The following is a 13508-nucleotide window of genomic DNA, read 5'->3' as shown; positions in this document are numbered from 1 at the left end:
ACGTCTTTTGGCGCGTCTTGGTGGCGGGTGCCGTGTAAGTCGGAGGATACATTATTTTTTTTAGTGGAGACGACAAGGTCCAAGTACCTGGCACCGACTGGCTGACAGCGGCTGCGGGTGCTTCTTGCTACCTCGTGGCCACTGATTACACAGGACCTGACGGGACGGACCAAGACCCCTCAACGCCCTCTGCGTCCCGAGAAGGACCCCCCAGCCAGTGGCTCGTCGCATCTTTCCAAACTCAGAGACATTTTCTCTGTGATTTCAAGGTCGAGTCCACGCCCACGCGCATGCCCAACTCACGCCTCCAAGTTTGCATCATCTGACTTGCAACGCGCTGTCCGGAAAGCAACCACGCGCTGCCTAAAATTGACACTTGTTATTGCCCTTCTCTCCACCCGGGCCTGTTCCTCATTTCCATTTCCAGCCGATGTTTGATTGCTGCACAAGGCGTCGCGATTCACTTGCTTCACCAGTCACTCTGCTGCTCCTTGCCCCTCTGTATGTACCTGCTTGGGCTGGTCATGACGTCCTCACATCCTTGATTTATAAAGATACGACGTTGCCGGGTGACCGGGGATCGACTTTGCATACAACAACCCCTCCACCTCGCCCATCGCATTATCGATTACAGCGCAATAAGGCAAGGCAAGGTACCCCGACTTCTCTTTTTTGGGGTTGCCTCCTACGAATTTCTCAACTTCCTGGCGAACGACGCGCAGACCCACGACGAACATACCTTATACTTCGTACCCAACCACCACCACCACCACTGCCACCCCCCTACTGGATCGAACATCGAGGAACGAAACGAGGCGCCCTTGCGAACCACCGAGTCCACCTACGCTTTTCCCATTGAAGCCTACGGCGCAAATAGTCAAGACGTACTTGACATCCTTCAACATCGACATCATTCTTTAAGCTCAACGTCGATTACCGTTCCATTCGCCCACATTCAGTAGTAAATGCATCGCCAGCTTCTCCTTTTTGACTGCGAAACTATCCTTTCCGGCCGCGCATCTCGATCGACTCCCCTCCAGCGCCAGCCGACCGTCGACCCCAGCTTGCGGTCGACGACAGCAGCCTAAACAAGCTTGACCAGCTTCTATCTTCTCCAGTGGTCCCGATGGAGGGTGATGGGTCGCAGCCCACCCAAGGTATGCCCTTTTATTTCATCCCAATCTTGAGCTCCAAGCAAATTGTCGCAATAGACCAATAGACCAGAACGCTGACCCTTTTTCCTCCTCTCCGCCATATAGCTACCCAGAATGTTCTTGATCCGCGCCGCATAGGCAAGCAGAACTCAGGCTTCTCCGACGAGGACATATCCGATATTGTCTGCCTCCTCTACCCTCACACTAAGTCTGCACGAGGCGAAGTAGAACGCATAGCAAAGGACCGCTCGCCTCATGTTGTCGGCAGAGCGGAAGCGGATGCCGTTGAGCCCGACTACGAAAGGGAAGACACGGCCGACCAATTCCAGCTGACACCGCCCAGCGTCGAACATGCAATCATATTGAGGTTGTCGGCCGAGACCAAGGATCCCCTTCGCGGTTTCCTGTTTGGCAGGAACGGAGCCAGGTGTGACATTTGCTTCAATAAGGATCCTATGAAACGCCTGAGCAACATTCACTTTCGCATTTATGTCAATGAGTACGGTGTGGTCATGCTCGAGGACAAATCCACCAACGGGACCTTTGTCGACCAAGTGCTGCTGCGCTCGAAGCCTAAGAGCCCCAACGAGAAGTGCGACATGAAGAGGGTGCTAAGTCATGGTTCCAAGATCAAGGTGCTCATGCATAACGAGCAGCACGACCTCGAGTTCATGGTCAGGATGCCGAAGCGAGTGGGTGATTATGAGAGGGCCTACAACATCAAACTCCAGCGATACTTTGCTAGAATGGAAGTCTTGCGCGTGCCGGACGTCAACGAGACATTGGTACCGGGTCCTGGTGGGCATGTCGACTTGTTCTCTGCTCCTAGGAGACCGCAGACGGCCACCACACGGCGGATAGCGCTGCCATCCGGAACAACACAAGATAACGTCGACCGCTTTCCGAGAGACTGGGACGGCTCTGGTAGGTACAACCGCGTCAGCCAGATTGGTAAGGGAGCCTTTGCGGTTGTGTACAAGGTTACGTCCAAGTTCGACGGAGTCCCATACGCCGCCAAAGAATTAGAGAAGCGGCGCTTCATAAAAAACGGCGTCCTCGATCAAAAGGTGGAAAATGAGATGAGAATCATGCAAAAGGTCCAGCACGTAAGTTCTACTTTGAGCCCCTTTTCTTACCTTGAACCCCCCTAACTCCAATTAGCCGAACATTGTACGGTACATAGAGCACCTCGATTGGGACAACCGGCTCTTTATCATCATTATGGAGTACGTCGGAGGTGGTGACTTGGGAAAACTCATCAGCGGCCGAGGCTGTTTGGCTGAGATTAACGTCAAGCAAATGGCAGCCCAGCTGCTGAGCGCTTTGGCGCATCTGCACGAAAATCACATTACGCATCGAGACGTCAAGCCTGACAATATCCTCATTTCATCACTCGACCCTTTTGAGGTGAAGCTGACCGACTTCGGCCTCTCCAAGATGGTCGATAACGAACAAACCTTCCTTCGAACATTCTGCGGAACGCTGTTGTATTGTGCGCCCGAGGTATACTCGGAGTATGCCGAGTACGATGACGACGGCCGCCGACACCCTCGTAATAGAGCTAAGCGCGCGGCGGTTGGACAGCGATACGACCACGCTGTCGATGTCTGGTCGCTCGGTGGCGTGCTCTTTTATGCGTTGACGGGCCGCCCCCCGTATCCAGTTAATAACGGTGTCAGTTACTCGGAGTTGCTGCATACCATCATGACGGTGCCCCTTAACACCACTCCTTTGGTACGACAGAACATTTCAAGGCAAGGCATTGAGTTTCTATGCTACATGCTAGAGAAACGGCCAGAATGCCGGGCAACTGTCCGCGACCTTCAGTCACACCCCTGGTTAGGGCCATACAGGCTGAAATCTCTGACGAATTATGACCAGTCCTTCGACGAAATTACCGACGAGGATGAAGAGCTGCAGGTCAATGCGTCTCAACTCAGTCTAGAAGAGGGCCAGTCACGCTATTTGCTTGATACGGAATTGCCACTGGAGGACGAGGTGGACGATGATATTGTCAACGACTTCATCGAGGAGGATTCAGAAAAGGAGAACGGCACGTTCGGCCCTCGCGGACAGGGTGCTGGTCCGAGACTGTTTGGAGAGGTGAACATGTCTGCGGTGGGAAGCAAGGGGGCGATACCGGCAGAGCGACTGAACCTGCCTGTGGCCGACTCGGGAGTTCTCGGCAACGAGAGTGTAGAGACGGAAATCCTGGACAGTTGCGATTCTGGTGACGTTTCGACCATTATCGGCAAAAAGTCGGCCAGCAGCGGCGGAGTCCGATTGTCCATCTCGTCGGCCAATGGCCAGTCCGCGGATCAACTTCGAAGCCTGGTTGAAAACGTTGCGTCTCAAAGTCTAGGGGCGACCGATTTTGGTAGCGATATTCAGATGAAGTCCGCGGACGTTAGTCAAGTAAACGGCTCATTCTTCACCGCCAGCAAAAGGAAGCCGCCATCGTTCGACACAAGCGACGAATTCGAACCGCGGCCGCGGGAAAAGCCAACTTTCAAGCGCCTGAAGTCCGAGGGCAACCTCGACGCGTTGGCAGAAAAGCAAATGGAGGAATACAATCTGCTCGCGTCAATACCGCAGATTAAGAGATTGGAGTCTGGACGCCAAATAGACGGACCATTCAACAAGATGAACTTTTGGAAGAACAATGTCGAAACATGGCATCTCCGCTACCCTGAGATGACCCAACTACAGTACGAAACGTTCAAAAAAGCAGCTCAAAGCCGGGGAGAGGAGTTTGGTCCGGGAAAGACTCCATTGTGGGAGTTGGCTTTCAAGTACTTTCCACCAAACAATGGTGTCCTCGCCACGCACGCAGAAGAACAGTCGACCATTGACGACACGAATCGAGCTTTACTGAAACGAGACGACAGGAAAGTCCTGGAGGGTACAGAATGGGATATTCCTCCGACGGCACCGCCACTAGAAGAGGAAGAAGAAGAAGATTCGCTACCAGACACCCTTCCTCCAGATACACAGAAGATAATAGTGCCTGTTTCTGACGATGGACCGAAACGTGCCGTCGGTGTATTGGAATCAGCTCCTGGTTCGGTGGTCTCTGGCATCTCGGTCCCCATGACCAATTCACTGCTGTCATGGGGACGTGGGCCGACCAACACGGTGATCTATGAACAGAAGACGGAAATTCGGGTGCCTAAGTACGCTCTCAAAATCCTGCTATGGAAAGACGGTTACGACCCCTCAAAGGACGTTACCAAGCATCCTTGGGACAAGAGTCCCGATGGCAAAGGATTCGCCTTTTACCTGTCCACAAAGGCAACAAACGGCGTCCTGCTCAATGGAGTCCTGCTCCCTTCCCACGACTGCAAGAACCCAGCCGGCCCATCCAAGAACTGGGTTCAACTTTACGACGGCGATGAGATTGTAGTCTGGGGTACCGCCGCAGACACAACGAGCCAGACTAAGGTCACTTTCCGCTGCTTCTACGGCGACTCTGCCCGTCGGCGACCCGATGACGTGCTGCCCAAGCTTGTGTCTCCATCGGTTGCACGTAGAGTGGACGAGGTCTGCGGGCGGTATGAGAGGAAGCTCAAGACGTCGGCGGAGAAGAATGCCAAGCTTGCCGAGGTCGATAGAGAGTTCGCGGAGCGCAAGCAGAATATTGAGAGGGAGCGGGAGCGCAGCCGCACGTTCGAAGAGAAGAGGCTTGAGGCGCATCGGATCGTCGCGCTTAGGAATCAAATTTCGAGGCGGGGAAGTCCCGCGAGCGCACCGGCTGCTACTGTGCTAAGGGGCCAGACGCCTGGCGGCGGCGGTGTACCGTCGCCGTTGGGGGAGCAGGCGAGCAGCAGCCCGAAGAATTAGGAGTCTCTCGAGAATGAAGAGGATTCTAGTTATCCAGGCGATGGGGCCCAGCGGATACCCGCAGACCTCATGTTCGACATGGACGAGAACGAGTTTGACATGGAGTTCGAGCCCTCGCCAGAGCCCGGCCACGAGGGCATGGATGAAGAGGAATGATGGAGACGGAGGTTACGGACAGCGATATTGGGTATAGCGGAGGCGCCTCTTCCTATCTCGGTTCAAGGTTCAGGAACCAGCGCTTGTTTCTACATATATGTGCTCAACAGCAAACCCACTCAGCATCAACGGTCCTCTTTCTAAACGTTGGATTTTGTAGGGGTGCTATGCAGAGCTTGTATATTGATTGACACAAGAAAAAAGCGATGAAGAGGTAGCGGATTAGAGTAGATGAAGTATGAAAGAAGAACAAACTCATGAAGAAATACAACAAAACATCATTACCAAGACTATAAAAGTTATTCGGTTCCTTCAGGCTCATTCCCATTGATGATCGAGATGAACCACTTGTCTGAAACATGTGAAAAGATGAACTGTAAATCAATTGTGATATACTGCACATGTATCTCCTGGCTACGAACGTCTTTCTGGTCCATCACCATTTGCCAAAAAGGCAGAGAGGTTCTGCACTTCGCCTCACTGATCATCTTGACCTAAACAAAAATCTTGCATCGTCATGGCATAAGGTAGGCTGGACAGCGCTGCCCTTATTTTTTGAAGAACAGGAGAAAAAAAAGCCTTTGATCATTTGAAAAAAAAAAAGAAGAAGAAAAAAACACCTTCCGGGTCATGCGTACATGTCTAGTATACAGCTTGGGTATAGCAATATCACAAACCTTCACCACCTTTCGTTCCGTTCCGGCCTTGCGGCGAAAACGGGCAGTGTGCTCGTCTTGTTTTTTTTGTTTTTTTTTACGATTGGTGGGTTTCTGGTTGTCCCTCCCTCTACCTCTTTGCTTTTGCGTTGGCCACAACGGCCACATCAAGACCAGGAACAGGGCTTTCCTCTCTGCTGAGGGGTTACCCGCTGACTCGTCATATTGCAAATAGCTCCCAAAACAACCCCCGATGTCGTGCTCTACACTAAAGACGGTGAATGTGACTTAACCGCGGTTGAAGAGGCGGCCGACCATGCCGCTCGCGATGCTGCCCGCCAGACCGCCGGAGTAGAGGGCACTTCCGGCCAGGTTGGACGCGTGGCTGAACTTGTCGCATCTCGAAAAGGCCATGGCGTTCATGATGGTCAGGACCAGGGCGATGACTGCAAACACGGCAGGAGTTAGCACATTGCTCCAAGTATTTAGATGACTTCCTCCGAAAGAACAAGCCCCTCATCATCGCGAAGAAGGCTGGAGAAGAAGAAGAAGAAGAAGACCTCTCCCAATCATCCCAAGGGATGGCGGGGTGTCAGGCAAGGGGGGGGGGGGGGCAACGCACCAACAAGCGGCAGCCACAAGAACTGCAACCTCACGAGCGCAAAGACGGCAAGCAGGATCCAGAGGACGGGCTGGACGTAAAGCGCGAGCCAGAAGAAGCGGCTATCGGTCGGGTTGATCGTCTTGGTGCCGGGCTCGCTGCTCTCAAAGACCCACTGCGAATCGCCCGTCTGCACGTCCACCTCGTTCCACCACCGCAGTCCCACAAGTCGGCGGCCGGCAATGTTCTTGAGGTAGTAAAAGTCGGCGGCGAGGAGGAGGATGGTGATGATGAAGATCATGATCCTGTGGGAAGAAAGAAGCCAACGGGTTAGCAAACGGGAGTTTACGAGGCAGCAGCTTTGTAGCAGACGCCCCGTCCGTCGGGGGGTTGGACCACGTGAGCTATCTAGCCCGGGGTATGTTGATGCATCAAGGCACAGAGCTCGAGAGGTCGGGGTCCATTGGTAGGAATGGTTCGGTTCGAGGTTCGAGGAGGGAGGGGGAGCTTTGCGACGACGTACATGCTTCTGATGATCCACAGACCGAGGAAGTACACGAGTACACTTGCTGTTTCCCGCACAAGAGCATGTCAGTCAAGTTCCCCAATCAAGACGAAAGCAATAAAAAGGTGAGATCAGGCAGCTCGATGGTTGACTAACATATCCGAAATGCAAGAAAGGTCAAGAGGGTGATGGAATGCGAGCTCAACCGCCAGCTCAGGGAGCCCGGCGCATCTTGCTGCTGTTGGGATTCCATCTCGGTGTGTGTGTGTCGACTAAGACGTTTCGTTGGCTTCGATGGGGCCGTCACACTAGGTAGGTATCGTGTCTTTCAAAAGTTCAATCGCTCAGATTTCCGTTTACAAGCCGATGGGAAATAGTATGTCGACGCAATCAGGGGCTTAGCTCGATCTTCGTCGTCGTGCGCATATCGTGGTTTCTGATGACAGTCGGGGAGAGAGGACGAGAGGGATGCCTGTTCGAAAAAAGGGCCAGAAACTCATTACGGTACAGCTGTCGTAATGCGCGAGCCGCAGGCGTGGATTCCAGTTTGGCTGTCCTCCCATGCGCGTTCACTGGCCCAGACCCGTTGAAGCTACGGTAAGCTGTTCGGCGGGTGGAGGCTGAATTGTTCCGCCAGGGGGCCCGTTGGTGCATGAGGTGATGAGGGTCCCATTCTTAGCGCTCCCGATGCTCCAGGGGTCCATTAGCGGTCTGAGCTGGCAGAAACGACCAGTGGTCGCATTACATCATCAGAGGAGCCTTAGCTTCACTGTTGCAGCATCCAAATAGCCGACTTGAGCTACCAGTTCCGAACTCGAGTTACCGAGTATCGTCCTTAAAGTGACAACGTTTAGCCGGCGCCAGAGGGATGAAGAACTGCATCTCGTCGCGGCCAGATTTACCAACCACCTCAGTTCACATCAGAAGTTATCATTCATAACTTCAACCAACTTTAATCAATTCAAGATTGATAGGATACGGCTTACACAACCCCAAGGTGTAGCATTGCGTCTGACCAGCTATCCATCATGGCGGCAAGGTCCTCTTCAATCGTCCGTAGGGCGTTGCTCTATGGTGATTACAGCCACTTTAACCACTCAGATTTTGGCTGACAAGCTTCCAGTACCCTCATCATCGGAAAAGATGCTGACCAAGTCGTTGGGCCTCAAGTCCGACAACGTGACATATGATCTTGAGGACTCCGTGACACCCTCATTGAAATCAGAGGCTCGAGGACAGCTCCGGTCTTTTCTCTCCAAGCATAAGTCGAGGCCGTCGTCGATATCCGAATTGGCCGTTCGAATCAATGCAGTGGAAACCAAGTTTGCTCTGGACGACTTGACGTCTTTAGGCTCACTCCCAAATATCGATGCTGTCGTTGTTCCCAAGGTCAACTCCGCTGCCGATCTGACTTACGTTACCGATGTTTTGCGTCATGTAGCCCCCGAACGACACACGGCGACATCACAGAATCCTATCAAAATCATCGCCTTGATCGAGTCTGCGCGTTCGGTTATGAATCTTCCGGAAATCTGCAAGGCGTCGCCATATCTAAGCGGTCTCATCTTTGCGGCCGAGGACTTTGCCCTGGACTTATCGTTAATAAGAACGCCATCTCTCACCGAGTTTCTCTACGCACGCTCCGCCATTGTAACTGCTGCCAAGGCCACCGGCTTACCTAGTGCGATCGACCTTGTTTGCACCTCCTACAAGGGAGATGAAGGCCTCAAACGATTGGAAGAGGAGTCTACCGGAGGAAAGTCCATGGGATTCAACGGGAAGCAGTGTATACACCCAACCCAGGTAGAACTTGTCCAGAAACTGTTTGCCCCTGGCGAAAAGGAGGTCGAGTGGGCAGTGCGTGTTGCAATCGCAGACGAGAAAGCTAGCAAGGCGGGCCGCGGAGCCTGGACGTTGGACGGTATGATGATCGACGCGCCAGTAACAGGAAAGGCGAAATCGATAATTGCGAAAGCAGAAAGGTGTGATATTGACGTGGCCAGCCTTCGGGCGAAATGGAAGGACCAGCAGCCTGAGTAGACTACGTCGCTAATGAAAGTAGTTTGGCCGCCAGAACGCGAGCATTTCATCATTTTCATCCTTGTCGTACTTTGCGTCCTTCTCCAGCTGTTTCCCTTGCTGCTGTCCCCAGTATTGATTACTGCGATCAAATCGCTCACAATTAAGCCCGTTTTCAGATGGTTCCTCTTCGATCCGGTCAAATGCGTCTTCCAAGTGCCTCCAACCAGGTTCTGCGAGGGATTGGTTGATCGAAACATCCTGAGATGCCAGAGGATGAGACCCGCTGGATATGTCCAAACGCAGTTCGAGTCGGTCGTCATACTGCCAATTGCCGGTCTCATCGGTCGGATTATCCTCGTATCCTAGGCTATCCGGTCCTAGTACCTCTTGTTCGACGCGCGCAATGAAGTCAACGACGCTCTCCGACGGTTGGAACTGAGACGGGTTGAATCTAGTCATAGAACTATGGCCTTTTCTTCCTGGCAGAGAAAGAGCATGAGGTTTTCTTGGTTGATTGACCAGAAATCTCGGTCGCGAAAACACTGGTTGCTGCCAGAGGGCTTCTTCCCTACGACCAATCTCATGGGGTAGATGATCGTAGAGGTTGTTGCCAGCTGGTTCTTGTTCGGACAAGGCAAAGTGATGATTTGCACCTCTTCTAGGCGAATTGTGAGCATTTGGAGCACTAAAATGTTGCCGGTAAGGTATTGGAGGCACGGCAGATCGTTCTGGCGCCGCAACTTTCCCTCCAGATTGCTCGGCCGTTGCTCCATATTCGGGCTCGGCATCACGTTTCGCACGCACATGACCTTCCTCAGCCACTGCCTCAGTGGCAGTTTCGATGGTCGGTGTTCTCGTCTGCAATTCCCGGATGTTCTCTGACGTTGCTTGCATTTGCGTGGAGAGGTTGTGGAGGGGTGGAACCAGGTACGCTTGTATGGCCGTGGATGCTCGAGTCGTAGAAGTGGCAGTCTTACAATGGGACTCTACGTCAGAGTCCTTGTTTATCTCTCCCCCAGACGGCTCATTAATCGGCTTTTGCGTAGTAGTGTCTACCAAGACCCTCGCCCTATAATCGACCGTACCTTCTGGCGCAAAAGAATCGCACGTACCTGGCAAACTCTTGGATTCCTCCAATGCGCAAGGTGACAATGACGGTTCGTCTGTAGTCATGACTCCCTTATCCAGATACCGAATAATCAATGGTCGTCCACGGGAAGCTTTGGATTTCGTGGACTCTTCATCAGGATGCACCTCTTTCCTGCGCTGGCACGAATCATGCAACGAGACACGAGCGTTTCCACTTGCTCCAGCACCATTAAATACACCGGTCTCTCGAAGCGCTTCCCTAATTGGCTCAGGGGTACTACTGTGGTGTCGGTCAAAAGAGTCGCCTGGCAAGGATGTTTGATGATTGCCGCTGGTGGCCCAAGTGCCATAAGTCGTAGCTCTGCTGCTTGGCCGATTATGTCTAGCCGGGGCGACATAGGTGTTGTCATGGACATAGTGGCGTCGATCGTCTCTAAGAGCATTAGACCTCTTGATGCTTCTAGTTGACAAGCGATCGTCGCATTCTGGAAAATTCTGAGCTACCTCGTCACTCGTACTCCGATCGTCGTACCCGTCACGAGGTCGCTCTCGACCTATGACTGGGTGTACTGTTGTGGGCGTCTCCTTGCAACGAAGAATTGCTGATATTTCCACCAGCTCACTCTCTCGCCGTTGTCTGGCCTTGGCTTCTAAGCGTTGCTGTCGTTGCCACGAAAACTCGCGTGATGGAGGCTGCTCGACCGAAACCATGGAGTTGTAGGCTAGCTCTCCAACTAGTACAATCAGTTGCGCATTCTGGGCATCCAGGTAATGGTAGCTTACCAGGCTTTGGCGAAGATATCCGCCCATTTTGAAAGAGGCCTGGCGTCAGGCATGGCTGGAGCTAAAGGTTCGTTAACAAAGATTTCCTCGGAAAGCCAAGGCTTACCCACTGTGAGTCTGTCGTTAAGAATGGCTTCAGATTGGAAGTTGTTCATGACTTCTCGACCTGATGAGACTGACTTCTTCGGCACATTTTCTGGTCGCGTAGCGGTCTCCTCAGGTGCCCTGCGTCGCTTTGCTTTGGGCTTCTTCTGAGAAGCGTATCGATCTTCTCTTATTTTGTGTCTCGTCCGCTTTTCAAATCTGGGCGGAGAACCATCTGTCGATATGGGAACTTCCGTTACCCTTGCCGCGAGAGAACGATGGCTGGGGCCACGGCGATTTGCCGCTGTAGGTGGTCTGGCTATCTTCGTCATCGGCTCGGGGATGATGGAGCTGTCTCGCGATAGGGCACGTTTGTGACCACCTCGGACAGTGTTCTGCAAGGATATTCCGTGTGGCCTCCATCCTGGAGTTTGATCACTACCCTTATCCTGACTTGATGGTAGTCGGTTTGCGGACTTTTCAGTATCGATGCCTCGACGACTGACATTGACAAGCCAGTCTTCTACAATGCCAGTGCCACGTCTGGCGGCTCCAAACACGTTGCCATCCGGAGCATGACTCAAACCTTCCTGCACAGAGCGGCTTGTCCATGGTTCCTTCAGGTGCGGATGCTTTGACACGACGTTTTGGTCGCCAGAGTAGCCGTACTGACGTTGATGTAGGTCCAGATTACGATTTTTGGTCGGACGACTATCCATCGTACTCTATTTCCGCGCAGTCGTGAAGCTCGTAGAGACCGGCAATGCAAAGAAATTCAGCGGAGCGGACTAGAGTGGGCAGATATGGTCTCGAGGTATCCAGTCTCGGAGCTTGAGCCAAACGCCAAACATGCTCCTGGAAAGAACATCGTCGGGATACCTGAACTCGCCCATAGGCGGCAATAGCTATTCATGTCGTATGGAACAGACCAACACCCGGTACCTGAGGAATGCATCCCTTCTTCCAGTCTCGATTTCACCTGGTCTTTCCTCCATCTTTGCTGCAAGGCGAAGAAAGAGGTCCTCGCTAACGTAAGGCAGGTTAAAAACAATGTGGAGCTCGCTTCAAAGGCGGAAAGAGGTCGACTGATGTTCCCACATATAACATGGGAAGGAACGGTTTACCTGATATCAGGTAGACGCTAAGATTGCTGTGCAAACCGAGTAGGACAAGCACGAATCCTCTACCCCAAAGGCCAAGCTCTTTGCATCCTGATCTGACGTGCGGTAATACCTTACTCATTTGGAAGTGGGCCGGACCCAACCTATCTCGGAATCTGAAGATTGTCTGTTCCAGTCTCCAAGCTTCCAATTCAACGTCCTTTTCGAACGCAACCTAAAGACCACTGTTCCCACCAAGCTAATCGACCTGGAGCCACTCGGCATGCTAAGGTTTCAAAGGTAGGCCTGCTGATATCAAGATATTCTTCGGAAAGAGTTTTGGCTAATGGTTACAACCCCATACAGGCCTAAGTGTTGACCAGCTTCTCGCTTTTGTACAAACGCCTTCCAGAGCGTTGCGAGCGTTCCATCCTCGGTAGCTTGCTACCCTGACTGGGAGGAAGATTCACCACCTACCTTGAGTTGATTTGGACTATGTCTTTCGAGTAAACCATGGGAGGCCATCCTCCTATACGAAACCCACATTGCCCAAGGCGCCGGCGTGTAAGACGATAGAGTTGAGGAGAGGATGAGCACCTGTCCACGCCGCTGGAAGAAACCCCAGAATCTTGCAACCTGTTCATAGTACGGATACCGCCAAGGAGATCGTGGCTTAAACAAGGCTCCGATTTGGCCAAGCCGTGATTCGACGCAGCCTTGGTGATAGGTGAGACAAGTTGGCATGACTGTGTGCGTGAGATCTCGCGTAAAGAGCATCGTCGGGCATCATGACACCATATCCAATCCGCATTGGTTTTTGGGTCAGACGACATTCAACATCGGCTGGTCGGCGCACTTGATATGCACTTGACGCGAACCTCAAGTTGCGGCTGTCTCAGAATGCCAAGACATGGCCCTGTAGAGACGGGACATGTCCTGTGTCGAACACCTGGCTGATTTCTATTGATAGCACCACCTTGGCAAAGGGGGAAGCCGTACCGCACTCGACCGGTCCTGACAGATGATTGACAGCTGGACATGCAGGCTTCTCGGGTCTGTGGCCACGACAGATGCTAAAACGACTCTCGCACGGTTTCTACGTCTGGCCCACCAACAAATCCACTTCACTTCGATGCAGATAGGGTGGCAAGGAGCTGTAGCCTGTAACCTGCGTTCATCACATGACTTTGAAAAGATGCGGAGTCCAAGCCTGCCAGAGCTATGCGAAGTTAGAGCATTGTCTCCGGGCTCGATGTCGCCAATACTCCATCCTCTTTGAGAGTTTCTGGGCGACAATGCCGAATGGTCGGGAAGTCGGGCAACCAAGAAATCGCATGCGGCCGGATGCAAGTAGCATTTGAGATCAGCTCAAGAGACATTTCGCAGGGTCGTATCGTCCGTGACGACGCACGTGGCTACAAGAGCTCCCCCCGGACAGGTCATTGCGCAGCGGTATCTCAAGCTCTCAACATATGTCGATAACGACGCTGGCCCTAATAAGCTCTTTGCTTTTGCGAC

General features: G+C 52.7%; 6 protein-coding genes across 6 annotated transcripts; 4 read left to right on the top strand and 2 right to left on the bottom strand.

Moving 5' to 3' along the window:
• The first annotated feature begins 331 nt into the window (after positions 1 to 331).
• BDP55DRAFT_66969 (uncharacterized protein) lies at positions 332 to 993 on the top strand. Its single transcript, XM_060575315.1, has one exon. The coding sequence runs from the start codon at positions 431 to 433 to the stop codon at positions 857 to 859; it is 429 nt and encodes a 142-aa protein (XP_060432044.1). The 5' UTR covers positions 332 to 430; the 3' UTR covers positions 860 to 993.
• On the top strand, positions 994 to 5124 carry BDP55DRAFT_66970 (uncharacterized protein). Its single transcript, XM_060575317.1, has 3 exons — positions 994 to 1157; positions 1260 to 2260; positions 2316 to 5124. The coding sequence occupies exons 1-3, from the start codon at positions 1127 to 1129 to the stop codon at positions 4992 to 4994; spliced, it is 3711 nt and encodes a 1236-aa protein (XP_060432043.1). The 5' UTR covers positions 994 to 1126; the 3' UTR covers positions 4995 to 5124.
• Positions 5125 to 5777: 653 nt separating this feature from the next.
• BDP55DRAFT_657726 (uncharacterized protein) lies at positions 5778 to 6418 on the top strand (the record flags this gene model as incomplete). The annotated part of the gene is made up of 1 exon (XM_060574423.1): positions 5778 to 6418. One exon carries the CDS (start codon positions 5781 to 5783, stop codon positions 6039 to 6041), a length of 261 nt encoding a protein of 86 aa, XP_060432042.1. The 3' UTR covers positions 6042 to 6418.
• BDP55DRAFT_726714 (uncharacterized protein) lies at positions 6095 to 6708 on the bottom strand (the record flags this gene model as incomplete). The annotated part of the gene is made up of 2 exons (XM_060579183.1): positions 6095 to 6252; positions 6429 to 6708. The coding sequence occupies 2 exons, from the start codon at positions 6706 to 6708 to the stop codon at positions 6095 to 6097; spliced, it is 438 nt and encodes a 145-aa protein (XP_060432041.1).
• A 1232-nt stretch (positions 6709 to 7940) lies between these two features.
• Positions 7941 to 8952, top strand: BDP55DRAFT_548224 (HpcH/HpaI aldolase/citrate lyase family protein; the record flags this gene model as incomplete). Its single annotated transcript, XM_060568815.1, has 2 exons — positions 7941 to 7986; positions 8036 to 8952. The coding sequence occupies 2 exons, from the start codon at positions 7941 to 7943 to the stop codon at positions 8950 to 8952; spliced, it is 963 nt and encodes a 320-aa protein (XP_060432040.1).
• Positions 8953 to 9007: 55 nt separating this feature from the next.
• BDP55DRAFT_629941 (uncharacterized protein) lies at positions 9008 to 11609 on the bottom strand (the record flags this gene model as incomplete). The annotated part of the gene is made up of 3 exons (XM_060572089.1): positions 9008 to 9051; positions 9093 to 10757; positions 10913 to 11609. The coding sequence occupies 3 exons, from the start codon at positions 11607 to 11609 to the stop codon at positions 9008 to 9010; spliced, it is 2406 nt and encodes an 801-aa protein (XP_060432039.1).
• Positions 11610 to 13508: the final 1899 nt, after the last annotated feature.

Source organism: Colletotrichum godetiae, assembly GCF_030913485.1.
Source record: "Colletotrichum godetiae strain CBS 193.32 chromosome Unknown BDP55scaffold_12, whole genome shotgun sequence".
Taxonomy (NCBI): domain Eukaryota; kingdom Fungi; phylum Ascomycota; class Sordariomycetes; order Glomerellales; family Glomerellaceae; genus Colletotrichum; species Colletotrichum godetiae.
Note: the sequence above shows the minus strand (reverse complement) of the source record. Positions and strands in the feature narration are given on the sequence as shown.

Coding starts and splice junctions, on each gene's coding strand:
- BDP55DRAFT_66970 (XM_060575317.1), top strand. CDS start 1,127: ATGGAGGGTGATGGGTCGCAGCCCACCCAAG. Junction 1,158..1,259: donor TGGGTCGCAGCCCACCCAAG/GTATGCCCTTTT, acceptor TCCGCCATATAG/CTACCCAGAATGTTCTTGAT. Junction 2,261..2,315: donor TCATGCAAAAGGTCCAGCAC/GTAAGTTCTACT, acceptor AACTCCAATTAG/CCGAACATTGTACGGTACAT.
- BDP55DRAFT_66969 (XM_060575315.1), top strand. CDS start 431: ATGTTTGATTGCTGCACAAGGCGTCGCGATTCACTTGCTTCACCAGTC.